This window comes from Podarcis tiliguerta (genome assembly GCF_965153285.1).
Source record: "Podarcis tiliguerta genome assembly, chromosome: 10".
Taxonomy (NCBI): Eukaryota; Metazoa; Chordata; class Lepidosauria; order Squamata; family Lacertidae; genus Podarcis; species Podarcis tiliguerta.
The window spans coordinates 73,336,488-73,363,842 of NC_139543.1; the positions used below are offsets into that span (position 1 = coordinate 73,336,488).

A 27,355-nucleotide genomic window follows, 5' to 3' on the forward strand; every position below is an offset into this window, starting at 1 on the left:
CTTCATCCTCTTGGCTGCCCTCCTCTGCACACCTTCCAGCCTGTCAACATCCTTCTTAAATTGTGGTGCCCAGAACTGGACACAGGACTCCAGGTGTGGTCTGACCAAGGCAGAAGAGAGCGGGACTATGACTTCCCTGTTTTAAGACAGCATCTTAAAAAGCAGAGACATCACCTTGCCAACAAAGGTCCATATAGTTCAAGCTATGGTTTTCCCAGTAGTGATGTATGGAAGTGAGAGCTGGACCATCAAGAAGGCTGATCGCCGAAGAATGGATGCTTTTGAATTCTGGTGCTGGAGGAGACTCTTGAGAGTCCCATGGACTGCAAGAAGATCACACCTCTCCATTCTGAAGGAAATCAGCCCTGAGTGCTCACTGGAAGGACAGATCCTGAAGCTGAGACTCCAATACTTTGGCCACCTCATGAGAAGAGAAGACTCCCTGGAAAAGACCCTAATGTTGGGAAAGATGGAGGGCACAAGGAGAAGGGGACGACAGAGGACGAGATGGTGGGACAGTGTTCTCAAAGCTACCAGCATGAGTTTGACCAAACTGTGGGAGGCAGTGGAAGACAGGAGTGCCTGGCGTGCTCTGGTCCAGGGGGTCACGAAGAGTCGGACACGACTAAACAACAACAAATGACTTCCCTTGATCCGGACACTAGACTTCTGTGGATGCAGCCTAGAATAGCATTGGCCTTTTTCGCTGCTGCATCACACGGTTGACTCATGTTCAGCTTGTGGTCCACCAAGACCCCCAGATCTTTTTCACATGTCCAGCTAGTAAACCAGGCGTCCCCCATCCTATAGTTGCGCATCTGGTTCTTCCTGCCTAAGTGCAGACCCTGACATTGCTCCCTGCATTTGCCCTCTTCTCCCAGCTACGCTGACGTAGTGGCCTCCCCAACCTCATTGGCAGGAGAAAAGAGCCAGCCCCCTTGCTGCCCCTCTCCTCCTCTAAGCGCTGCCCTGGTCCCGGAGGCAGGAGGCCCCACAGACGGGCTCCTCGGTGGTGAGGATGCAGCTGGAACGGGAAGTGTGCTGTTCCTGGAGACATGGGCGGCCAGGAAATGAGGGGGACGGCAGAGCCCTGGAGCACCAGAAGGACGTGGGCACCAGGGGGGTCGCCAAGACGTCTGTGTCCTTCCTTGTGTACAGGAAAGCAAAGGGTGCAATCGGAATATCGAAAGCAAGTGAAACCCGAAAGAGCAGGAAGCCCAGCCCCAGAAGACCACCCAAAGGGGGTCCTCTGCTCCAGCCTCCTGTTCTCACGGTGGTCAAGAGGTGCCCACTATGGGAACCCCACAAGCAGCATCTGAGCACCAGAAGCCCCTCCCTTCCATTTCTGCCTCTCGCCATGGAGGGCAGAGCAGAGCCGGTCATCACCCTCTCCTCCTCCTCCTCCATGAATTTGCCCAGTCCAAAGCCACCCAAGTTGGTGGCCATGACTGCCTCCTGTGGGAGGGAGTTCCGCAGGTTAACATTGCTTGCTCTTTGTTTGTTGTGGGGGAGGAAGGGAAAGGAGATTGTGAGCCACTTTGAGACTCCTTACTGTAGTAATGAAGTGGGATATCAAATCCAAAAAGTGGGATATCAAATCTTCTTCTTCTTCTTCTTCTTCTTCTTCTTCTTCTTCTTCTTCTTCTTCGATCTGTGTGGAATCCTCCAACATTCACTGAATAGCCACAAGTTCCAGCATTATAAAGGAGGGAACAAAAGTTTTCTCTAGCCAGTTTCTTAGGCCACTTTACGGACTTTGATCATGCTGTTCCTTACTCCCCTTTTCTCTGCATTGAGAAGTTATAAATGCCGGAAGCTTTCCTCAAACAGAGAAAAGATATGATAGCCGTCTTCAAGAATCTGAGTGTTGGTCTGACCTTTAAAGCCCTAAATAGCTCTTTATGCCTCGGTCCAGTATCCCTGAAGAAGCGTCTCCACCTCCATCGTTCAGCCCAGACACTGAGGTCGAGCTCCGGGGGCCTTCTGGCGGTTCCCTCATTGTGAGAGGCCACAGGGAACCAGGCAGAGGGTCTTCTCAGTGGTGGGACCCACCCTGTGGAACACCCTCCTGTCAGATGTCAAGGAAATAAACAACTATCTGACTTTTAGAAGACATCTGAAGGCAGCCCTGTTTAGGGAAGTTTTAAATGACTGATGTTTTAATGTATTTTTAATTTTTTGTTGGAAGCTGCCCAGAGTGGCTGGGAAAACCCATTGAGATGGGCGGGGTATAAATGAATGAATGAATGAATATCATCATCATCATCATCATCATTTGTCGTCACACGTTTGTTTTCTTCTGCTCTGGGGGGCAGGGCTCGAACCCATGGCTTCAAGTTACAAGAAAGGAGATTCTGACTCAATACAAGGAAGAACTTTCTGACAGTAAGAGCCGTTTTGACAGTGGAACGGTGTTCCTCTGGAGGTTGTGGCCTTTCCTTCCTTGGAGGTTTTTAAGCAGAGGTTGGAGGGCCACCTGCCAGGGACGCATTAGCTGAGATACCCGCAGTGTGGGGGGTTGACCGTTAATGCCCCCCCCCCTTCCAACTCTACAATTCTCAGATTCTATGAAGCAGGGATGTCTTGGACAAACCTCTGAGTTGGCAGGCCGGGCGCAGCCAGGCAGGACCTCCCCTGGGGTGTCACAGAATCATAGCATTGCAGAGTTGGAAGGGGCCCCAGGGTCATCTAGTCCAACCCCCCAGCAATGGAGGAATCAGAGCTGAGAATCAGAGCGCAAGTTGCTGGCGAGCGTCACACCAAGCATGGCAAACAAGGGGGGAACTCAAGGAGAGAGATGCAGATATGGGAAATCAGCTGGAGGGAGAAGAGACTTCGGTGCCCTTCCTCCTCCTCCTCCTCCTCCTCTTCCGCTGCCCTTGTTTTGGGGAGCAGCCGCAGGCCAAAGGATCTCACCGTTTCTACTGAATCCCCCAACAATTAACTGGAACCTGATCGATGTTCAGGGCCGTCTTTTCTCCCACAGAGATTGCCATGGCAACAGAGGCAGGAGTGGGCTGGCAGCCCCAAACCGGGAGGCACCTGAGAACGGGACTCGGGGCAGGGAGACGCCCGGGGCACGCGGAAGAGGGGGGGTCCCTCCCGAGGGAGGAGGAGGCCAGCCGCAGCCGGATCAGGCCCCAGGAGGGCCACAGAGCCCAGCCACCCATTCTCACCGCGGGCAGCCAGATGCCCCCCAAGAAAAGCCCCCCAGCAGGACCCAAAAGCAAGAGCAGCAGAGCACTGCTCCCCCTTTCCAGCTGGTGGTGTTCAGAGCGCAGTGAGCCAGCAGGCCAGGAGCCCCGGAAATCCTTACTCTTCTCCATCTAAGTCTCATTTAAGTGTGCTGGGCCCCGGGGGTAACCCAAGTAACGCGGTCCAGGTCTGGTCCCGAATCCAAGGGAGGAGTCAGTGTGACAGGGCCAAGGCAGGACATCAAGCAGGAAACCAGGCAAGGACAGGTACAGGGTCTCAGGCAGGATCTGGCAAACAGCAATGTTGTTCCCGCAACTTGGGGCGGGGTCCAGCAGCCTTTTATCTCTGTGGGGGTAATCATAGAATCATAGAATCATAGAGTTGGAAGAGACCCCAAGGGCCATCGAGTCCAACCCCCTGCCAAGCAGGAAACACCATCAGAGCACTCCTGACATATGGTTGTCAAGCCTCTGCTTAAAGACCTCCAAAGAAGGAGACTCCACCACACTCCTTGGCAGCAAATTCCACTGTCAAACAGCTCTTACTGTCAGGAAGTTCTTCCTAATGTTTAGGTGGAATCTTCTTTCTTGTAGTTTGGATCCATTGCTCCGTGTCCGCTTCTCTGGAGCAGCAGAAAACAACCTTTCTCCCTCCTCTATGTGACATCCTTTTATATATTTGAACATGGCTATCATATCCCCCCTTAACCTCCTCTTCTCCAGGCTAAACATGCCCAGCTCCCTTAGCCGTTCCTCATAAGGCATCGTTTCCAGGCCTTTGACCATTTTGGTTGCCCTCCTCTGGACACGTTCCAGTTTGTCAGTGTCCTTCTTGAACTGTGGTGCCCAGAACTGGACACAGTACTCCAGGTGAGGTCTGACCAGAGCAGAATACAGTGGCACTGTTACTTCCCTTGATCTAGATGCTATACTCCTATTGATGCAGCCCAGAATTGCATTGGCTTTTTTAGCTGCCGCGTCACACTGTTGGCTCATGTCAAGTTTGTGGTCAACCAAGACTCCTAGATCCTTTTCACATGTACTGCTCTCAAGCCAGGTGTCACTCATCTTGTATTTGTGCCTCTCATTTTTTTTGCCCAAGTGCAATACTTTACATTTCTCCCTGTTAAAGTTCATCTTGTTTGTTTTGGCCCAGTTCTCTAATCTGTCAAGGTCGTTTTGAAGTGTGATCCTGTCCTCTGGGGTGTTAGCCACCCCTCCCAGTTTGGTGTCATCTGCAAATTTGATCAGGATGCCCTTGAGTCCATCCTCCAAGTCGTAGATAAAGATGTTGAATAAGACCGGGCCCAAGACAGAACCCTGTGGCACCCCACTAGTCACTCTTCTCCAGGATGGAGAGGAACCATTGATGAGCACCCTTTGGGTCCGGTCAGTCAGCCAGTTACAAATCCACTGAGTGGTAGCATAGTCAAGACCGCATTTTACCAGCTTCTTTACAAGAATATCATGGGGCACCTTGTCAAATGCCTTGCTGAAATCAAGGTAGACTACATCCACTGCGCTCCCTTCATCTACCAGGCTTGTAATTCTGTCATAAAACGAGATCAGGTTAGTCTGACATGACTTATTTTTCAGAAATCCATGCTGACTATTGGTGATCACAGCATTCCTTTCTAGGTGCTCACAGACTGTTTGCTTAATGATCTGCTCCAGAATCTTCCCTGGTATTGATGTCAGACTGACTGGGCGGTATAATGGCCGGTCCTGATTCCCCGGCGACTCACCTCCCTGTCTCGCCCGAAGGCGAGCACTCCTCCTGCGAGTACTCAGGTCTCTCCTTCTCTCAGACCTCAGTCTCTGTAGCTCGGGAGACGTCGGTGGGTTACTAGACCCAGAGGCCGCCTCAGCCTCCCCTGACCCAACCGGGAGTGGAGCAGCTGTGAGTGATGGCCCAGCTGGAGGCAACGAGGTCATCCCCTCATCTGGAGCCAGGGCAGGATCAGGCCCCTGACTCGGCCCAGCTGGTGCTTGTTGCAGGGGAACCTGTGCAGAGTGGGGCTCTTCAGGATCAGGCCCCAGACTTGGTGCAGATGCCGCCTGAGGCAAAGGATCTGGTGCAGACTGAGACCCCTCTGGTTCCGGGTCCGATCCCAAGTCCCAGACCATCACATTAAGGGTGTTCAATGTCTCTGGGCAGCAAATTCCATGGGGTTGGGGGGGTCACGAACAGCTGCCCCAAAAGCGCTGCCTCTGAGAGCTGCTCCTGCTGGTGCTCCCCCTCCCCTGAGAGGAACCTCTTCCTACCTCACACCCACCGAGGCTGCGATTCTGTCTGGCGCTGAGCTGCAGTGCCATCCGCACCGACGAGCCCCTGAATCGAGGGCAGGCTGGCGGAAACAGCTCCAGGCTCCTTTGGGGGGGGGCGTTTCCCAGCACACCCCCTTCCATCTGACTGTGGGTAAAGCAAGGAGCCTCCCCAGGGAAGATCTCCCCCCCCCCTTTTACATTAGTCAAGCCCCCACGGAGCACCCAGGCCAGAGAGGAGGAGGAGGAGGACAGTTTCAGGGGCTCCATCTAATGCAAACCAGCCCCCCTCGCCCGCCCACCTGGCAGCATCTCAGCTCGGGGGGCCCCACTCTCTCTGGACCGGTCCCTGCAGAGTCTCCCCTGCGCCACAACTTGGCCACTCGCTCCCCTTCCTAACCTGCCTCGTCCCGTCTCAAGAGGGACAGATCCTGCGCGGAAGAAGGAGCAAGACTGGTTTCAAGAGCAGGTGGGCACCGAGGGAAGGTGGCAGCGGCGGCAGCAAGCGCAGAGGGGCAAAAAGGAGGTGTTAATCAAACAGAGAGGAAGCTGCTGTGTCGCCAGATGTTTCTCTCCACACGGCATCGTGACTCAAGCACTCGGCTCCCTCTGCCAGGTGAAGCATCCCTGGAGAGGAGCCTCAGCCGCCCGGCGGGTCCGTTGCCGGAGAGGAGTGTCCGCAGCACGGCTGTGGCTGGGAGGGTGGCAGAGCCACTCCTCGGACCCTCCCTGGCTGCACCCCCACATCCGTGGGCATTGGCCAGGGTGAAGACCTGGGAGAGGGGGTGGCGCCAGCACCCCCTCCTAAGAGTGCCTGACACACAGACACTGGCGCAAGCCTTTGCCCTTATCAGACGGGAGCCCTGCCAGGGAGCGGGTGAGAGAAGGGCCACTTTTGCCCTGGCCGGGCTCCACACCACAGGACGTGCCCTTGCTGAGGAGTGCAGGAAGACCCAGAAGGGATTGGGCCTCAGCCAGGAGCAAGGGCACCGGACCCACAGACCTGGGGGCCAAGCTGGCAAGGGGGTGGCAGATGCTCTCGGGCATTCGATTCCACTTTGAACATCACACGGCACCAAACTGCAACTTTCAGACAACGAGGCAGAGAGAAAAGAACTACAGCCATACCTTGGAAGTCGAATGGAATCCGTTCCAGAGGTCCGTTCGACTTCCAAAACGTTCAGAAACCAAAGCACGGCTTCCAATTTGCTGCAGGAAGTTCCTTCAGCCAATCGGAAGCCGCGCCAGACGTTCGGCTTCTGAAAATCATTCGAAAACCAGAACACTCACTTCCGGGTTTCGATCTTTCGGGAGCCGATTTGTTCAGGAGCCAAGGTGTTTGAGATCCAAGGTACTGCTGTACAGGTTTGCTCCTGCTTTCCATCAAGGCTTGCTTGGGAGAGTCAGTACATGAGCGAAGGGGCTGCCATTGGCCCTTCAGGCAGCGAAAGCTTGGCATCCTGCTCCATGCAAAGGAGGACCCCCCCCCCCCCGAGAGAGGGGCTGGCTGGGGGCAGCTGCGCAGGCAGGCTTTTCCTCAAGGAGCCCACATTGCAGCAAACATCGGCACGACGGAACCCAAACTGTTCAGCAGGGAATGGGCACGCAGAGACACAGGCGGCCCTCCCTCCCACTGAGCTTGGAGTCCCATAGAATCATGGAGCGGTGGAGTCTGAAGGGACCCCGAAGTGCAACGGCAGCCCCCTTGACATACCCCAGACCCCAAGACCAAAAGGAGCTTTCCACAAGGAGAATGAAGCATGCAGATCTGCAAAAAGCCTCCCGTTTTGCACAATTCCTTTATTTATTTGCAGGATTTATTCTGCAAATCTGAAGGCAGCCCTCTTTAGGGAAGCGTCTAACATTTGATGAATTATTGTATTTTAACTTATTGCAGTGACCGTGGCAAAGTTTCTTTTGGAGGTAGCAAGGAATAAAGACCATCACGCTCTAGACATAGCAAAATGACTACCTCGGCCTCTTTTGTCTGTTGTTTGGTTGCTTTAACTGTACAGTCAGACCTCATGTTACATCCACTTCATGCTACGTTATTTCAGGTTACGTCCCACAGTGACCTGGAAGTACCGGAAAGGGTTATTTCCGGGTTTCGCCACTCGCGCATGTGCAGAAGGGCAAAATGACATCGCGCGCATGCACAAAAGCCGCAAATCGCAACCCGCACGTGTGCAGATGCGCCGCTGTGGGTTGTGTTCTTTTCATGTTGCAAACGGGCCTCCGGAACGGATCCCGTTCACAACCAGAGATACCACAGTATCTTGTTTTGAAACTGTTTTGTGGGTCTATGGACCGCAATAAAGATATCTGATTTGCATTTTAATATTTTTCTGGAAGCTGCCCAGAGTGGCTGGGGAAACCCAGCCAGATGGGCGGGCTATAAATCATCATCATCATCATCATCATCCTCATCATCTGCTCTGGCTTGGTGCACGAAGGAGGCTGAACCCCTAGAACCAAACCCACGAACCGCCCCCCCCCCGGCTGAGTCTAGGCCTGAGCCACCCGTAACCAGACACTGACAAATGCACCAAACACACATTCCTGCACAACACCCCCCCTTGCCGAGAGGCGGTCTGCAGGAGAGAGACGGACCCCCCCCCACACACACACACGCACCCCAGCGGCGAGGGTCTCACCTGCGAGCAGGAAGGTGATAAGGCAAGTTTCCTTGGGCATGTAGAGCTTGAGGCGGGAGCCGCTGAAGACGTACTCCACCACGGCCTCCGAGCGGCCGGCCCGCTGAAGGAAGGGCAGAAACTGCTTGGCCTTCTGGGTGTCCTGCAGGGAGAGAGAAGAAGAGGGGGGGCCTCAGCGGCAGTCCGGCACAGCCCCACCCCCCCAGGGCCAAGACCCCCAGCCCTGCGCCCCTGCTCTGCCAGAAGCATGGCGGGTGACAGGCTCTGGTGTGCCCAGTCGCCCGGGGGCTCTGGATCCCTGGGTCCTGGCTCAACACCGGCTGGGGGCCCTTTGGGGCAGACCAGGGGCAGCGGCACAAGGGGGTCTCCCGGCAGGCAGAAGAGAGGGAGCCCAGCCAACCGGGCTGTCTAGATCAGCTTGCCCTGCGCCAGTCGCTGTCCAGGGCTTCCAGGGTCCCTTCTGAATGCCAAGCAGCTGTTCCCCCGCGGCTCGGAAGCCACGGCTCTTCCTGAGCAAAGCTCAGCTTTCTTGGGGGGCACGGGGATCCACGGAACCCTCTCCCCCCTCCCCACACAAATAGGCATGCCTCCTCGCAGTTGGAGGGCCAGGGTTTAACTGCTTCCGCAGCTCCTAGCAACAAGTTCCCAAGGCTGTAAGGAGCTGCCCTCAAGGGAGGGAAGAGAGAGCTCAACGAAGGAACTAGAAGCATAGAATTGTAGGGCTTGGGGGAACCCAGGGGTCCTCTAGTCCAACCCTTCAAGGCAGGAAGCACAGCTGAATCACAGCGCACCAGCCCCCCGCTCCAGGGCCTGGTGAGGCCGGATCTGCCGTGGCCCCGAGGGAGGCTGCCTTTGCCAGTCCCACCCAGATGCCCAAGAAGGAGAAGAGGTGCAAAGAGGCAGAGGGGACGTTCTATGCTTCCAAATGGAAGAAGAATGGTGACTTAAACTGATGGAGTATGTGCAGCTTGCAGACTTAACACAAAGAATAAGACAACAAGAAGAACATACGTTTAAAGAAGATTGGAAAACATTTATTGAAATACATGGGAAATAATTGTGTACACCTGAAAACGTTGGCAGCGTTAAGATAAATTCAACAGTGCAAGTAAGTTTTGATGGATATAATAATGGAATAGTGAATGGCATAGTTTTTGTAAAATATGCAGGGATTTATGATACATGAAATGAGCCATGGAAAGAGAAGAAGGGAAGTCATTGATATTTTAAGGATGTTTAAATGAGTATTTTAAATTGTAAAACAAAAAATTCAATAATACACACACACACACACAGCATGAGTAGGAAAACAAGAGCACCCCAAAATCAGGGGCTGCTGCTTCTGGGTCTGGGCTGGGACTTAGAAAGGCCTCATCCAGCCTGGCTCTGCGCACTGGCTGGCTTGGGGACGTAAGGATAAACTGCAGCTTGAACTCTGCAGCCAGGACTGTTTCCCCACAAAGATGGAGAGTCACCAGCGCTGATTTATCCCCCCCCCAATGTGTGTGTGTGAGAGAGAGAGAGCGATGGGGGGGGGGGCAGAGAGCCTCAGCTCCACAGCCAGCCAGGTGGCCTTTTATTTTGCTCTCGCCTTAATTGAGAAAAATGAACTGCGCAGGGCCAGCCAAGGAGGAGAAACTTGCTGCAGCCAAGGAAACTTTGCCGAGCGCCTGCCTCCCGCTCACCCCGGAGCTGCCTGACTAGACTAGCAAAGCACGTGGGGGGGGGATGGGGAGGCAGCAAAGCCATCGCTTGCCCGCCTCTCTCCAGCAGCTGAGGCCGGGCGCTGAAGAGGAGCAGGAGGAGGAGGAGGAGGCAGCCGCTGGGCTGGCCGGCAGGGAGGCCGGGATTCGATGGGGAGGAGGAGGAGGAACCAAGGGGGAGCCCACAGGATCAGGCCCATGGCCCATCTAGTCCAGCGTTCTGACAGCAGCCAACCAGATGCCCCCCAGGGAAACCTGCAAGCAACTGGCATTCAAAGGGATTGGGGCCTCCAAGTGGGGAGGCAGAGCAGAGCCACCCTGGAAAGGAGCCATCGAGGAGGAGGAGGAGGAGGAGGAGGAGGAGGAGGAGGAGGAGGAGGAAGGCAAGCCTGGAGGGTGGGCCGATCTTTCTTAAGGGGACATTTCTTGAGATCCAGGGAGGGGCCGGACTATATTTTTTTTGTTGGGGGGGGGGGTTATTTGCCCCACAAATAACCCAGAGATGCATTTTAATGTATTTTTTGCTCCATAAGACGCACCCTTTTCCTCTTAAAATCTAAGGGGAAATGTCCTTGCATCTTATGGAGCGAATGTGTGGTCCCTGGGGCTGGGGGGGGGGGGGACCCGGGCTTCCCCCGCCAGCCCCGACCTGCTCTTTGGGGCTGGGGGAAAGCCAGGCTTCCCCCCATCGCCAGCCCCACAAGCTCGGGGAGCAGCGGGAAGGCTGCTCCTTTCGCTGAAGCCCTTCCTTTTGCCTCTCCTTTTCCTGAAGCCAGGAGTTCCTGCTGTGCTCCGGAGGCTTCGGGTTGCCTTCACTCAAGGCGAAGGCAATGTGGGAGAGCGAAAGCTGCGCAGCACCCCTTCAGCGAAGCGGGAGGAGAAATGGAAGGGGCTCCGTGTCTCCTGATGCTTCGCTGCAGGGGCGCTGCGCAGAGAGGGAGAGATTTTTCTTCTTGTTGTTCTCCCCCTCTAAAACAAGGTGCGTCCTATGGTCGGGTGCATCCTATAGTGCAAAAATTATGGTAAATTAAAAACACACATTCTACTCATGTAAAAACATGCTGATTCCCAGACCATCTGCGGGCCGGATTTAGAAGGCGATTGGGCCAGATCCGGCCCCCAGGCCTTAGTTTGCCAACCCGTGGACTATATCAGGGGTCTCCAATCTAAGGCCCATGGCTCGCAGAGGTCATTAGACTGGCTCACAAGCCACCCCCGAATCGAGCTGCCTGCATGCGCGCAGCGCGCAGACTCACTTCTGTGGCGCCAAAAATTGCGTCTGCGCAGACACAGGCACCGAAAACCGTGGGCACACATGCACAGAAGCCAAAAATTGTGGGGGGGTGCGATTTGGCCCACGGAGGGATCTCCGCGGGACCAATCCAGCCCAGGCAAGATAACCCTTGCCAACCCCTGAGCTATATGGACAAGCTGGGAGGTGGTCAGAGGAGGGCAGACCAGAAGATGCAGGGTCTGGAAACCAGGCCTGATGAGGAACGGTTGAAGGAGCTGGGCTTGTTTCGCCTGGATAAGGAGAGGGTAATAAGAGCTCTGATACCATCACCAGATAGCTTAAGGGCTGCCACATAGAAAATGGAGCACATTTATTTTTTCCTGCTCTGGAGAGCAGGGCCTGAACTTGTGGATTCAAATGGCAAGGAAGGAGATTCAGACTAAACATCAGGAAGAACTTTCGGACGGTTTATATCTCTTTGACAGTAGAACGGAGCTGGCAGACTCTCCTTCCTTGCAGGTGTTCAAGCAGAGGTTGGGTGGCTGTCCGTCACGGATGCTGTAGGTGAGATTCCTGCACTGCCGGGGGTTGGACTAGATGACCCCTGGGGTCCCAGCCCTATGATTCTTCGATTCAGATTCTCGGCCGAGAAGGAGAGAGCAAGACGGAGAGAAGCCGGGGACAGCTGCTATTATTTCAAAACCTCCCCAGCGTTAATTATCTCTGAATGGAAAGGAAATTATGCATAAATAGAATGGAGAAAAATAGAATCATAACTCTACTTTTATGTGAAGCGTTGCCAATTATGCAAAATTATGCAAGGACTTTGTGGAAGGACAGCCAGGCGGGTGCGGAGAACGAGCTCCCCCCCCCCAACCCCGTCACTCCGCGATTGTGGCTCTCGCAAGCCCCATAATGGGACGCGGCGCTGGAAGCGGGAAGGGAAGCGGACGCAGATTTGTCTTACATGACTTAAATTATTTAGTAAATTACTCCCGAGCAGGATTACATGCCTTGGAGGGGAGAGGGATCAGCCAAGACAGGCAGCGGAAGGAGAAGGATAGCAGTCCAGGGTTTCTCTTGCAAGCCTCGGGGGCTTGGCCCCTGATTTGGGGGGGCAGCGGCATTGATAGGGCTCAGAGGCCCCCTCTCTCTTTCTCTCTTCCTGGCAGGCGGCGCAAACGTGCTCAGCTGCAAGGCGGCGTCAGGTGACAACGCGGCGCATTTAATCAGATGCCTCCAGGCACCGGCCGGAATTAGATCACTTGCCCGCCGTGCAGGTTTCGAACCGCTTAGCCGCAGCCGCCTCATCTGCACAGCCAAGCTGCTCAAATGCAATCAAGGTGCCTTAATGAGGAGGCGCAGGAGACCAGGAGGGGGGCAGAGGGGGGGGGGCCAGAGGCAGCTTCTGCAGCTCTGTCGCCAGCTCTGCGGCCTGGCAGGCTCCGCGCGGAGAATCCTTTCAGCGGAGGGCACGGGGCCCAGAGAGGGACGTCGCTCCTGTCACCTGCCCGCCGGTCACCTTCCCCAAGGGCCTGGGAGGAGGTGGGGATGCCAGGGCTGAGCCAGGCCGGGCTGCCAGGGATCCTGCCTGGCAAAGGCTCAGAGCCACCGAGGGAACCGGCGGCAGAGGCAGGAGAGTCTTGGCCCGGGCAGCACCATCTGCGGCTGCAAGCGAGGGCACGCCTGGCACAGAAAGCAAAAGGCGGAACAAGTCCAGCTCCGTGCGCCGGTGAAAGGAGATAAGGCAGGGCTGCTGGATCAGGCCCAGGACCCGTCTCGTCCACCATCCTGTTTTCTCACAGTCGCCAGCCAGGTGCCCGTTCTGCCCACCTGTGATTCTCAGCCGCTGGGATTCAGAGGAATAATCTCTCTAGCAACCCTGGCTGGCAGCCGTCGATGGCCCTCTCCTCCTCCATGAAATTGTCTGATTCTCTTTTTGAGCCATCCAAGCTGGTCGCCGTCCCTGCCTCTTGTGGGAAGGAGTTCCGCAGGTTAACTCTGCAATGCACAAAGAAGTTCTTTCTTTTCTCTGTCTTGAATCCAGCTTCGTTGGACGTCTATGAGAGAGGAAGGAAACCCTTTTCTCTCTCCACTTTCTCCAGGCCAGGCAGTTTCTATCACGTTGCCTATTCCTCGCTAAACTGCAAAGTCCCAAACCCTGGGACCTTTCTTCACAGGGCAGTCCCACCCCCGCCCCCCACCCCGATCAATTTGGGTGTCCTTCCGTGAATCTTTTCCAACTCAGCGATAGTCCTTTCAAGGCGAGTCAAGTGGCAGGGGATTCCAGAGCCTTTTCTAACGGTGCCATGATATTGGCGGTTTTATTTTCAATTCTCTTCCTGAGGCTCCCCAGCGTGGAATTTGCCTTTTCCCAACTGCAGCACCTTCACGGAGCTCTCTGCTGCAATCGCCAGGTGTCGTCCGTGGTGGGTCAGTGCCACCGAGCGTATATGTGAAATTAAGATATATATTTTTGCTCCAACGCGCATCGCTTCACAAGGATTTACTGCCCATCCACTCTGTTTGGAAAGGTCCTCTTGGCAGCTCTTGGCAATCTCTTTTTGTTCCAACAACCTGGAACGATCTGCTGCCATCAGCAAACCTGGTCACCTCCCTGCTCCTCGCTCTAGATCCTGCAGGAACAAAGCTCAGGGCCCAACGGCAGTCCTTGGGGGGCCCCACTTCCTACTCCTCTCCCTTTGGAGAACCGTCCAGTTATTCCCGCTGTCTGCTCCCGGAAGCTTTGCCCGTTCCTTTTCTAAAATGCTTTTAATTTGATTTTAGAAAATATAAACTTACAACAAAGTCAATTAAAAATCCGCATGAAGAGATTGCTCTGAATCACAAGACTCCCCCCCCCCCCATATTCAGGGGTCCTCGTGTCAATAATTACAACTGCATATCAATCCTTTATCCCCATTTCTTATCCATCTAAATTGTCCATAGTTTTTGTCACTTTACAAGTGTGATTAAAATCCTGCTTACAATGGTCTCCTAATTATAATTTTTCCATCTGCTTACAATGGTCTCCTAATTATAATTTTCTCCCATTCTCTTCTTAATGTTCTTGTCTTCTTGGTCCCTGAGCTTCCCAGTTGATTTGGCCATTTCGGCGGAGTCCGTCAACTTGGTTTGCCGTTCTTCCCTGGTCGGGAATGTTTCCTCCTTCCGTCTCTGGGATAATAACATGTGTGCGGCCGTTGCCACCTATACATGCAAAGAAGCGCTGCCCATTCCTCACCCACCAGAGGCTCTCTTCCTCTCTTCCCTCGACTTTCTCGGGAGCCTGTGGCAAGGCTGCTTGCAGAGAGCACTGCGAAACTTCCAAGGACGCTGTGGCAAGCAGACCCCCCTATCGCCAGGGCGTCCAGCTCCCCGCAAGGATGCTGATCTCGACAGCCCAAGTCCAGAAGCAACGCAAATGTCCCCACGGAGTGCTGGCGGGATCGGGAAGGGCAGTTTTGCTCCTGAGGTGCTGAATTTGCAGCTGCGTGGAGAACTTTTCCTGTCTTCTCAGTCGGGGGGACAACGGATGCTGAGGAGGCTTCCCTCCTGGTGGCGTCAGGTCGATGGCTGATGAAAAGCCTATCGGTTTCCCAGCATGCATCTCTCTCTTTCTCTCTCTCTCTCCCCACCACGGGTAGGCAACCTAAAGCCCGGGGGCCGAATGTGGCCCAATCGCCTTCTAAATCTGGCCTGTGGACAGTCCAGGAATCAGCGTGTTTTTACATGAGTAGAATGTGTCCTTTTATTTAAAAATCATCTCTGGGTTATTTGTGGGGCCTGCCTGGTGTTTTTACATGATTAGAAGGTGTGCTTTTGTTTAAAATGCATCTCTGGATTATTTGTGGGGCATAGGAATTCGTTCTTTTTTCCTCCCAAAATATAGTCCGGCCCCCCACAAGGTCTGAGGGATAGTGGACCGGCCCCCTGCTGAAAACGTTTGCTGGCCCCTGCTCTACACACACACACACACACACACACACACACACACCACCCTTTCCATTTCTCTTTCAGAACCAAGCAGGGCTGCTGAGTTTCACTTTGGGGGTCTTTGCTTGGAGGGGGGAAATGGGCATGGGAAACGGCCTGACCCCTCGGGAGATTCTGGAGACAGGCGCTGGGCCCGTGGTGAGAAGGGGAGAGAGAGAACGAGAACAAACACCTCCCAGTGGCGACCCTCAGCCTTGCCTTTGGCCAAGCCGCATCCATGAAGCTCCTTGGAAGCTGCCGGCCTGGGAAGGGAGGGAGGGAGGCAGGCGCCCATTTCCAGGCCAAGACCAAGCGCCTTTCCAAAGCTTTCACCTGGAGGGCCGAGAACGGGACTCTGGAGACCCCAGCGGAAAACCTAGGCCTCTCCCTCCACTTAGGCAGAGTTTCTAAGAGGGAGCTCAGGAGAGCAAGAGACTCTGAATCTCAGGGTCATGGGCAAAAAGATTCCTGCATTGCAGCGGGTTGGACTAGATGGCCTTCGTGGTCCCTTCCAACTCTACAATTCTACGGTTCTACACATTGCCCTTCTTTTTTAAACAAAAAACAAGCACGCAAGGACACTGATGGGATCTGCTTCTCTGCCTTCCTTACCCCAGAGATGTCGGCCACCCGGTGGATCGGGACCTCCTTCTTGCTGTGCAGTCCTTTCCCGTTCTTTATCGCCCTGTTTTTTGGGGGGAAGCAATCAGATGGTCAAAGGAGGTGGAGGGGCAGGCCGGGAGGAGCCCCCTTCTGCCGAGAAGCAGCCCTGGGCCCAGAAGCCTGGAGCTCCCTCAAACGGCTTTTCCCTCTGTACCTGGAGACTCAAAAGCAGCCAGAAATTCCTCCTGGCCTTAATGGCACAAGAGACTGAAATGAAAAGCATGCAATGAGCAGCTCTGTTCTCAGGGAAACCAGGTTTCTCTTGAAAATGATGTGTTCATTCTCCTGCAACTTTGCAGGAACATGGGGCGCCCCAGCCCTGGCCCCAGGCAAAAGACCCCCCCCCCACCTCCAAAAGGCTCCCCAACTCTGGGCATCAGAGGACAACCCCTTGCCAGGAGGGTTTTGAAAAGCCTTCCTTGGAGGTTTCTAAGCGGCGGTGGGATGGCCACCTGGAAGCGATGCTTTGGCTGTGATTCCTGCATGCAGAGGCCCAGTTAGTCCAGCGTCTTGCTCTCAACAATCACCTCTGCAAGACCAGCAAGGAGGATCCAAGCACAAGAGCAGCCCCCCCCCCCCCGTGGCTTCCAGAAAATGATGGGGGGGGGGAGAGAGCATAGCAACCCTGACAATAATAAATAATAATAATAACATTTTTTTATTTATACCCCACCCTTCCCGGTTCAGGAAACCGGGCTCAGGGTGGCTAATACCAATTTTAAAACACTTAATTGATGCTACAATAAAACCCAGCATAAAATATGGTATGAAACGTGAATAACAATAAAATAAAAAAATAGTTTAGGGGGAAAATCCATCCAATAAACATTAGATGATCACCAGGGCTAGCTGGCTAAATTAGTCCTCTTTGGGCCAGCGAGGAGACCGGGGGAGAATTAGCTGTGGGATCCCAGAGCGGGTGATTTTCATAAAAAGAGGAGAGGGAGGGAAGGTAGGGGAATAGAAGATGAGGCTAAGTTCCAATTGAAAGCCAGGTGGAATAGTTCTGTCTTACAGGCCCTGAGGAAGGAGGTTAAATCCTGCAGGGCCCTGGTCTCATGGGACAGAGCATTCCACCAGGTCGGAGCCATCACTGAGAAGGCCCTGGGGGAGGATAGTCTGACTTCCTTAGGGCCCGGGACCTCTAGTGGCCCCCAGAACCCCCTCCTCCTCTCTGAATTTGCCTCCTCCTCTTCTAAAGCCACTCAAGTTGGTGGCCATCCCTGCCTCTGCGGTTCAACTCTGCGCCTCCTTCGACCTGCCCCAAATGGTCCCACATTTGGCTTCCTGGGACGTCCACGAGGCCTGGTGTGATGAGGCAGAGAGAGAAACTTCTGGCCCCCTCCCCACCTTGATGCACCTTCCTCCTGCAGCTCCCCTGCCCCACAGGGCCCCCCCCTTCTCCTATAAGAGGCTCGCCAAGAGCTCTCCCCTCTCTTACAGAAGCACCATCTCAGGAATCTTGGGGGGGGGGTGGAGAGAGCAGAGGGATTTCCAATTTGCAGCCAGGCTGTTCCTCCCACAGCTTCTCCACCATCACGGCCAGCTGCTAACCTTTTCCTTTTAATTGCATTTCCCTCTTCCTATCAAGCCTCCCTGAAGCAGAGGAGCTGCCGCCGCCGCCTGCTTGCAATCTGAGAGGCGCCATCAGGCTCTGAGACCAGCAGCCCCCCCTCCTGCCCCCCCCCCTAGAAACAGACACACACACAATCCCCTCCATCCTCCTTGCTCTCTGCTGCACCTTGGGGTCCTCCGAAAGGAAGACCGTTCCGGTGGGAAGAGCTGTTTGGACAAAAGGGGGAACGACTCTCCTTCCTTGGAGGGCTTTAAGCAGAGAGATTCCTGCATTGTGGGGGGGTTGGGCTGGATGACCTCCGGGGGTCCCTTCAAAGCATACAGACCCAAGATTCTATGGCCTCCTTCAGCAAAGGTCAAGCGGCCCTCTGTCAAGGGAGTCTTCCGCTCCGATTCCCGCCTTGCAGGGGGCTGGACTAGATGACCCCCGTGTCCCCTTCCAGCTCTGCAATTCTCCGAGCCCGGCTCTCGCTCGGCCCCTGCTGGGCCCGCTCAATGGCTGCTCCCGTGCCGGGGCCTGCCGTTTGTTCAGCCGAGCCGAGGCGCACAAAACACTCCGGCGGGAGCGCCAGGGATCCCGCCGGGCCTTTGTGGAGGAGTCATTGAGCAGGCTGCTCTGTTGCGGAGGGCTGGCCGGCCGGCCTGCTGAATCCGGCCGCGGATAAATGGGGCACCGGCAGCCGGCACAATGCTGGGTTTGGGGAGGGAGGGCACTCAGGCTGGCCGGCCTTCCCGTCTTGGAATACCGGACAAGAAAATGCACTCAAGAAGGGGCAGCCGAGGACATCAGCTGAAGGGGGAGAGAGGCAAGGTGACAGTTAAGGGCATCCAGCTGCAGCAGGATGAGGCCCGAGGGGCCCTCTTCTCACAGCGGCCAGCCAGAAGCCCCGATGGAAGAAGCCTGCATGCAGGATCCAAGCACAGGAGCAGCCCGCTCCCTCCTCCGCCCGGAAGCCCAGCAGAGGCCGGCCGCAGCCAACGCTGAGCTCATTTGGGCAGCTGCCGTGCCAATCGCGTCGCTCGCATCCTGGGCTGCTTTGCTCTGTGGCCGTCTTCCTCTGCCAGGAGGAAGGGGAGGCGCAAAGCGAGGTCTGTGGGGGCAGCAGGACAGAGCCCTGGGGTGGGGCGCAGAGAGCGGGCAGCTGAGCGACCAGGGCAAACCTTCCAGCGACCTTCCCAGTTGCCCGCGACCCCTGCGCTCTTCGCACGCTCTGACTGAGGTCCAAAAACTTGCTCATCCGCTATGCTCAGGCGCAAAGCGAGGCTCTCAGGATTCAGTGCTGAAAACGGCAGAAGGGGAGAGCTCCTCTTGTGCTTGGATCCTGGTTTCCCATAATGCAGGCATGTCCAAAGTCCATTTCAGGGGCCTAATCTGGCCTGCCGGTTGATTTAATCCGCCCCCCCGTAGCAGTATATGTCCTTGGTCGGCCCTCACACATGTTCACTCCATCAAATTTGGCCCTTTTTGGAAAAAAATGTGGGCACCCCTGCCATAATGGGAAGATGGCTGCCCACTGGGAGAATAGGAGGCTGGACTAGGGGGGCATCACGTTGGCACCAGGAGGCCCGACGCCGCTCTGGCCACAGGAAGGCCACGCTCCAAAACGCTGAGCAAGTGCTTTTGCCTTCCTGCATCAGGCCGGCAGCCTGGCCCACAGAGGAGCCCAGGGGGCCTCATCCTGCCCCTCGCGTGGCCCCGCCCTGGCTGCTCAGCAACTGGGCTCCTCCTCCCACCCCTCACGGCTGGCTGGCTGGCAGGCAAGGGGGCTCCGCTCTCTCCTGCTCCCCTTCCCTCCCCCCGTCGGAGGAACATCCGTCAGGGCTGGGCCCACGCTGCGTGGTGCCGGCCTGCTAATTGGCTTCGCGGTCCCACCCGCTCCCCGGCGCCAGCCGTGCCGCCTTTGCTCTTTTCCGCGCTCGGCTGAGGCACCCGCTTCTCTGCTGCAGGCTTGCAAGTTTTCAGCCCAGCTGTCAACGAAAAGGCTCGGCTAATTGGTGGCCGACAGACTCTTAATAAGGGCTGGGGGGGGGGAGGCAGAGAGAGATTCACGGCCCCCCCTGCGTCACTTGACAAGGGCTTGCCATGCTGCTGGCTGCAAGAAGGGGCTCTCCGGAAGAGGCGGGCAAGGGGCCACGGAGGGTCCGATCTCTCCCCACCCCCCAAAAAGAGCAAAGGACAAGGCACAGCAGCTACAACCGAGAGACCTTGCCAGGCTGGTCTGAGCGGCCCCAGAGAAGCCTGACCCCCACTCGCCCCTAGTCCAGCCTGCGATGCCACCCCCCCACCCAGCCCTCTCCCAGGAAAAGCCTTCTTCTCCTGCTGCCCCACAGGAGAGGGCTCTGCTCTGCCCTCCACAGTTGGAGGCAGTCGATCCTCCTGCCCCACGGGACAGAAGGGGGCTCTTGAGTTCAAGTCCTGCGTGTGGGTTTCTTCCCTAACGAGCCGCTGGCCTGATCCTGCAGCCTCTCTCCTTCTGTGTCCATGCGCCGTGAGCGGCCAGCAAGGAGCGCTTGGTTCAGAGGCCCCCTCTATGGACACCCGCCATTTTTGGCGGACAACTCCCAGGAGCCGGCAGGCAGAGGGGGCTCAGGATGGCAGCAGGATTTCCATTGCCTCATATTAGAGAATCATAGGATCCAAGGATTGTAGAGCTGGAAGGGACCCTGGAGGTCATCCAGCCTGACCCCCTTCAATGCAGGAATCTCAGCTGAAGCATCCATGACAGACGGCCATCCGGGCTCCGCTTAAAAACCTCCAAGGCAGGGCAGTTGACCACCTTCCAAGGGAGACGGCTATAATCTCCTTTCCCATGAAGCCACGGGAACAAGCTTGTTCCCTCTTTCACGGGGCAGCCTTTGAGATATTGGAGGACAGCTATTCTATCTCCTCTTCGCCAGGCTAAGAAGAGACCGAGTGGCCAACAGGTGGCATAAAAAGAAATGACCATGCAGCGGAACAGATTTCCTGGCACTGGGCTGCATCACATGCCCACACCCTAACCCAGCTAGCCCCACGGCTCGGGGCCTCCTCTGGCACAGCCGCCGGCCTCCCCAGCTGGCCTGCCCCAAGGAGCAAAGTGGGGGAGCCTCTGCAAAGGGGACCTTTGCTCCTCAGCCTCCCAAGAGCGGCAGAATTCGCCCTCGGGCCTCCAAGGGACCTGCAGCGCAGCTGGTGGCCGGAGCAGCCTGTCCCTGGGCAGCAGGGAGGTGTGGCCCCTCGCCGGTAGCTGGCAGCCGCCTGGGCAGGATCAGAGCCCAAAGAGGCTCCCTGCTACCTTGGGAAGTGAGTAGAAGACCCCCTGACTCCCGGGCCAAGCGGGGCTGCCCCTTCCTCCACATTCCTTGCCCCATCTCCCCCCACCCCCCGCCACGGAAAAGGTCCAGTGAGCATAGCCCCATTGCCCGGAAGTCCTTTCCAGGCACTGCTTTGCCCCCCCCCCCCATCGCTCCTCGGCCCCCTTCTCTCCTGCCCCCCCCCCACTCACCGAGCCTCAGCCGCCAGCAGCTCATCGTAGTGCGAGGACCGCTGGTCATCGTCCTGTCGGTAGCGGATGACAGAGGCCAGGCCCTTGCTGACCAAGGCTTCGGCGATGTTGCTGCAAGAGAGAAAGAGGAGGAAAAGGTGTGAGTGGCAGGAGCTGGAATCACAGAATTGGAGGGTTAGAAGGGGACACCCAGCAGCCATCTAGCCCAACCCGTTGCAACGCAGGAATGACAGATCCAGAACCCATGACAGATGGACACCCCACCTCTGATTAAAAACCTCCGACGAAACAGAGTCCCCCTTCTTTGAAGGAAGGCCATTTCACTGTTCGTCCTAATGTTCAGTCCTTACAATTTGGACCCACTGGTACAGGGTCTCTCCTCTGGAGCGGTAGAAAACCCCTCAGCCCAAACCCAATCTCTACCACGCCAGCTGATTCACCCTGCAGAGACCAGGCCTTGCCACCCCTCTCTCCCTCCCTGCGAGGTGGGCCTTGGGGTGCTGAGCTTATGGAGGGGCTCTGTAGCCATTCTTGAGCTCCTATACCAATGATTCAGGAACTTTCACCACGTTGAAATTATCATCATCATCTTTTATTTGTATCCCGCCCTCCCTGGCCAAGACTGGGCTCAGGGCGGCTAATATCAAATACGTAACATTGGTATAAAATCAAACAATAATTAAATTACCTCTTAAAAACAAGTCAGGATCAAACTGAGTCAAGTCTTACTGCCTCTGCATTTTTTTCTAAATGCTGAATGGAATAGCACATGAATCTGACCTTTGGTGAATTTGTAAGCAAACCTTTTTAAAAAAAAAAACTTGCCAAATGCATAATGTTTTTCTATCCGAGGGAAGAGGGGAACTTTCGAAGGAACTCAAATGATGTATTTTAAAGGTCTAACAGCCTCTGTTTCCATCCCTGCCTGCTGTGGGAGGGAGTTCCGTAGTTTAACTATGAGCTGCATGAAGAAGGACTTCCTTTCATCCGTGTCATCGTTCCCCTAGAAGCAGGGGGACCCCAAGGGGGGGGAGACCTGTGGCTGAAAGACCCCAGGATTTCTGTTCACTCTGCAGAACCCCCCACTCTGGGCACCCCCTGCATGCAGGACAGGGAGGGGGGAAGCGGAGGGTCCTGGGGCTTCCCTCTTTTTCTGCTGCCGTTTCCCCCCTGGGAGGTGGGGCGCAGAAAAAGCCCTACCTGCTCATTTTAATTTATGTGTCCCCCCCCCATAAAATTTATACACGGTGTGATTATTATTTTAAAAGCAAACTCAAAGCAGTTTACAAAACGATAAAGCAATAAAATTACTAAGAAAAAAATAACAGCAAAGCACGGGGAAAGTCACAAGACTGAAACAGGTTTAAACTCCCATCAACTTTGCAAGCACCTGGGTCAGGAATGCTTTGCAGAGGACAGGAAAGGCGTTTGCCTCATGTCAAGAGGCAGGGAGTTCCACAGGGCAGGCACTTGCCAGGCTGAAAGGTGGATTTCCTTTGAACTATTTGAAAAGCGATTGTAGCCAACAAATTACGCTAGTAGGACTCCAAGAAGTTTTGTAAGGAGGAATATATGAAGTGCTACAAAGCAGATAAAGAATAGAGATACTGGTTATGAGTTTTAAATGTAACAGGGAAAATAAGAAATTTGAATAAGATGTAAAAATATGTTTAATTGCTATTGAAAATGGTATGTTAAAAAAAACTAATAAAAAATTATATATAAAAAAGAAAGATGGATTTCCTACACTGAACAGGGATTAGCTGGCAGTGCCAGCCCTGCCAAGCGCAGCGGCCAAGCAGGCGTATGTGGAGCAAGGCGATTTATTTCCCTCCACGTGGGGATGGCTTCAAAGCGAAGAATGCCAACTGCTCTAGTGCGTTTGAAGCCAGCGGCCAGGCATCAGGCTTGGGGGGCTCCCAGAGATGTGGGCGCCCCTCCTGGGAGGCGCAGGCAGGGCTTGGCACTGTGGGCTCAGCTGCCAAACTCCCACAGCAAGGGCCTCAACCCTCCGGCTGCTCTGCTGGGAGCCTCTCTGCCTCTGCTGCGATTGGCATGAGTCCAGCGCCCGCCACATCCCAGCGCGTGAAGGAGGCCCTAACCGCCGGCCTGGAGCTGCTGCTGCTGCTGCCGCCGCCTCAAGGGGGTGGGCGGGCAAGAGAAGAGCCAGAAATAGGCTGGGCAGAGATGGGGGAGACGAGCGGGGAAGATCTGCAAAGGAGGAATCGGCTGCCAAGCGAAGAGGCAGCTGCAGAGGCACCGCGCAAAATGCCAGGCAGCCAGGAATAAGCCACCGCTGCCGCACCTCCTATTTCAGGCAGGCAGTTGCCGGGCACCCGCGGCACGCGGAGCCCACCTTCCCTGGCAGCTGCCTCCCACCCGGCGCGGAAGAATCACGAGCAGCTCCAAGGATGTGAACGGGGTGCCCTCCCCCACAAGGCAGCTGCAAGCAGCAGCCCCCCAGAGAGGAAAGGAAGCGCCCCCAAGGCTGCTCTGCTTTGGGAAGCTGTGCCCCCCCCCTCCTTGCCTCCTGCCGCCCCACCCAAAGCCACCCGCTGAAGTTTGGCACCTCTCGCCTTCGCCAGGCGAGGTTGTCGGTTGGTGTTTGTGCTGGCACTCAGAGCCAAAGCTTGGAGAGGGAGAGGGGGAGAAGGGCAGCCGTGGGGGGGGGGCGAGGCAGCGCATGCTGGCAAGGTATCCCCATTCAGCATCAGAGCCCCGCAGGCAGCATCCGGAAGCAGCGAGGCACATCCCTGGCAGGCAGCCAGCTCTCCACGGAAGCCATGCCAGCCAGGGGAGTCACCAGGGGCTCTGCGCCCGCGAAAGGGGCTATGCCACGCCAAGGCCAGCCGGGCACAAGCGCCAGGGAGGCAGAGGAGCCTCCCGCAGCCAATTCCCAGGTGCGGGGCAGCCTGCCTGCCCAGGAAGGGTGGGCCCAGTGCCCTCGGGGTGGGGGCACCTCCAAGCAAGCCTATCTCAGCTGCAGACCAGGAGCAGAGGCGCAGTTTAGGGGCTGCAAAGAGCACTGCCTGGGGGTACCAGGGCACGGAGGAGGGTGAGGAGAGGAGAAAGCGCTTCTCACTGCCTTCTAATCTCACAGGGAGGAATGCCACCCAGTTTTACTCAAGAGAAGACCTATTCCTGGAATCACAGAATGGTGGAGCTGGAAGGGACCCTGAGGATCACTGAGCCCAGGCATCCCCCAACTCGGCCCGCCAGATGTTCTGGGACTATGATTCCCATCAGCCCTGACCACTGGTCCTGTTAGCTAGGGATGATGGGAGTTGTGGTCCCAAAACAGCTGGAGGGTCAGGTTTGGGGGGGCCGATCTAGCCCAGCCCCCTAAGCTAGCCACGTCCATTAATTTCAGTGGGTCTGCTCTGTGCAAAGCTGAGCTCAAATGCCACCTGGGGGGGGTGTCCAACCCTCAGGGGGGCTCTGCTTGGCCCTCAGAACTCTCCCCTCGCACCCCCCACCCCGCCCTGCATCCCGTCCTCATATGACCTCTTGCTTTCGGGCAGAGAGGCTTACATGACGCCCTGCAGGACCACTCCTGCTGCCCAGAGGCAAAAATGGATGCTCATGGCCCCGCACTTTTCTGCCTCTGGCCCCGCCCCCCTGCCCTGCTGCTCCGAGGGGGCTCTGTGCCTGGGTGCTGCCATTCAGCATCTGGCAGGCTCTTCCCCAGAGGCGGACGCATCTTTGCCAGATGCCAGCCAGCCGAGGCATCTAATAGGAAGCGAATTGCAGAAGAGGAGCAGCAAGGGAGGGGGGTCTGGAGCGGCTGCCTGGGGTGGGGGGAGGCAAGGAGCACAGCCAAGGCAGGTGCCAGGCGCTTGCGGGCTTGCTTTCCTGCCTTCCTCACACAGCACATCGTTAACCTATGGAACTCCCTCCCACAGGAGGCAGTGATGGCCGCCAACCTGGGATGGCTTTATATGAGGACTGGACAGAGTCCTGGAAGAGGCTAGTAGCCAGGGTGGCTCCGCTCTGCCCTCCACAAACAGCAGAAACTATATTTCTGAATGCTGGTTTTTATTTATTTCATAAAATTTATACACTGCTGGATTGTTTTAAAAAACCCTCAAAGGGTTTTACAAAGAGATAAAACCATAAAACTGAGGGAGGGGGGTGGAATGGCAACCCTACTTTAAAACAGACCAATGTTAAAATACTAAAAGAGACTTGGAATACTTTCTAAGCAACTGGGTAAAGGTAAAGGGACCCCTGAAAATTAGGTCCAGTCATGGACGACTCTGGGGTTGCGGTGCTCATCTCGCTTTACTGGCCGAGGGAGCCGGCGTACAGCTTCCGGGTCATGTGGCCAGCAGGACTAAGCCGTTTCTAGCAAACCAGAGCAGCGCACGGAAACACCGTTTACCTTCCCGCCGGAGCGGCACCTATTTATCTACTTGCACTTTGATGTGCTTTTGAACTGCTAGGTTGGCAGGAGCTGGGACCGAGCAATGGGAGCTCACCCCATCACTGCGGGGATTCGAACCATCAACCTTCTGATGGGCAAGCCCAAGAGGCTCAATGGTTTAGACCACAGCGCCACCCGCGGCCCTAAGCAACTGGGTAGGCTAGTCTAAACATTTTCATCAGCCACCGGAAAGAGTGCAGCAAAGGCTTCTGCTTGATCCCAATGGATTCCTCAGTTTCCGGTAGCGCCAGGAGGAAAGAGGGATCCTGTGCTCAAGCGCAGCAGACTTTGGATGTTCCCGCCTTCCTTCCTCCCGCAGATGCGCCTGACCCGCATCTCAGCAAAACAAGGACAGCGCTTGGAGGGGAGGTCTGCCCAATGAGCAGCTGGGGATGCAAATCCCTTGGCAGAGACTGGCACCTTCCCTCTGCACCCCTCTGTCCAGGACGCGGCCAGCCCCCTCTGGCACCAAGAGAGAGCAGAGGCAGAGCTGCCCCTTCGAGACGCAGAGGGCAAGGGGGGCCCTGGTCTCTGCCACCTCCATTCCCATGACAATCACTCTGCCCCAATTTTCCACTGCCAGACCAGCATGGGAGGAGCTGCGACCACATTGCATGGCTCCCACACCCCAAGAACGGCGGGCATCCGGGTAGCGAGGGACCCAGAAAGGCCTTCCACGCTCAGCACCCCAGAGGCATCCTGCCACTCCCATCTTGATGAGCGTCAGGGGGCTCCTGGGGGTCCCTTGCAGATCTGCGATGCCATGACTCTGCGATCTGGCATCAACCTTGAGGGGCACATAGGGGCAGGATGCTGCCAGGACTCTCAGGCCCCCTCTGCTCTCCGCAAACAGCTGTGCCGACCCCTCCCTCGGAGGCCCCCCTTGCACCACCTGCCAATCGGCCGATCTGCCCTTTCGCAGCTGAGGTTGGGGGTAGCAGTCAGAGGGAGAGCAGAGCGGGGGGAAAGAGACACAAATGCAACCCCCCCCCCAGGAACTCTTGCCACAACCAGCATGTTGAGTGTACATGCAACGGTTGGCTCCATCATTTGTCGTGGTCGGAGGGCAGCAGGTGCCCGGCCCCACGGTGCCAAGATTAATGGCAGAATCATCACGCATGGTGCATCCAAGGCCTCTGCGGCCCCACAAGCCATTAGGGGGCTGGGGAGGCGGGGAAGGTCCTAGTGGAGGGAAGCAGAGAAGATGCCGCCACAGATGCCGCCCAGCACGGCCTGCTTGGGGGTCTCTGGGGGTCTCCAAGCCTTCCTTGCCATCCCATGAAGGGAGGAGCATGCAGTCAGAGGATCCTAGAACAGAAGAACGAGAAAGGACCCTGAGAGGGAAATCTAGCCCCCTCCCCTGCAATGCAGGAATCTCCGCAAAAGCCCCCGAGCTCTGCTGAAAAAGCTCCCAGGAAGGAGAGTCCATCACACTCGGAGGGAGTCCGCTCCTCTGCCAAGCAGCTCTCACTGTCCTTCATCATGCTTAGTCAGAAGCCTCTTCCCGTTTTAACCCAATCCAAAGTGCTGGTACTGACAGCCTCAGCCCTGCATCCCTGAAGGAGGGCCTCCATCCCCATCGTTCAGCCTGGACACTGAGGTCCAGCTCCGAGGGCCTTCTGGCGGTTCCCTCCCTGCGAGAAGCGAGGCCGCAGGGAACCAGGCAGAGGGCCTTCTCGGTGGTGGCACCCGCCCTGTGGAACGCTCGCCTGTCAGATGTCAAGGAGATGAGCAATTACAGTGGTACCTTGGTTCCCAAAAGGCTTAGTTGTCAGACAAATAAGCTACTGAACGCCGCAAACCCGGAAGTACCATATTTTTTGCTCTATAAGACTCACCTTTCCCCTCCTAAAAACTAAGGGGATGTGTGTGTGCGTCTTATGGAGCGAATGCAGGCTGTGCAGCTATCCCAGAAGCCAGAACAGCAAGAGCGATTGCTGCTTTCACTGCGCAGCGATCCCTCTTACTGTTCTGGCTTCTGAGATTCAGAATATTTTTTTCCTTGTTTTCCTCCTCCAAAAACTAGGTGCGTCTTGTGGTGCGTCTTATAGAGCGAAAAATACGGTAAGTGTTCCGGTTTGCAAAGGTTTTTCGGAAGCCGAATGTCCGACGTGGCTTCCACGGCTTCCGATTGAGTGCTGGAAGCTCCTGCAGCCAAACGGAAGCCTCGTCTTGGTCTTCAAA

The 27,355-nt window shown here is 55.9% G+C and overlaps 2 protein-coding genes across 2 annotated transcripts in view; both read right to left on the reverse strand.

The window, feature by feature from the left end:
- LOC310659082 (uncharacterized protein) overlaps window positions 1–27,355 on the reverse strand; it is a 332,609-nt gene that overhangs the window by 119,694 nt on the left and 185,560 nt on the right. The window lies entirely within an intron of this gene.
- SND1 (staphylococcal nuclease and tudor domain containing 1) overlaps window positions 1–27,355 on the reverse strand; it is a 223,322-nt gene that overhangs the window by 86,564 nt on the left and 109,403 nt on the right. Inside the window, exons 13-15 of the mRNA XM_083401914.1 lie at window positions 20,749–20,859; window positions 15,638–15,710; window positions 8,114–8,255 (exon numbers count right to left, since the gene is read on the reverse strand). Of these exons, the coding sequence (XP_083258040.1) occupies window positions 8,114–8,255; window positions 15,638–15,710; window positions 20,749–20,859 (326 nt within the window). The remainder of the gene's footprint in view (window positions 1–8,113; window positions 8,256–15,637; window positions 15,711–20,748; window positions 20,860–27,355) is intronic.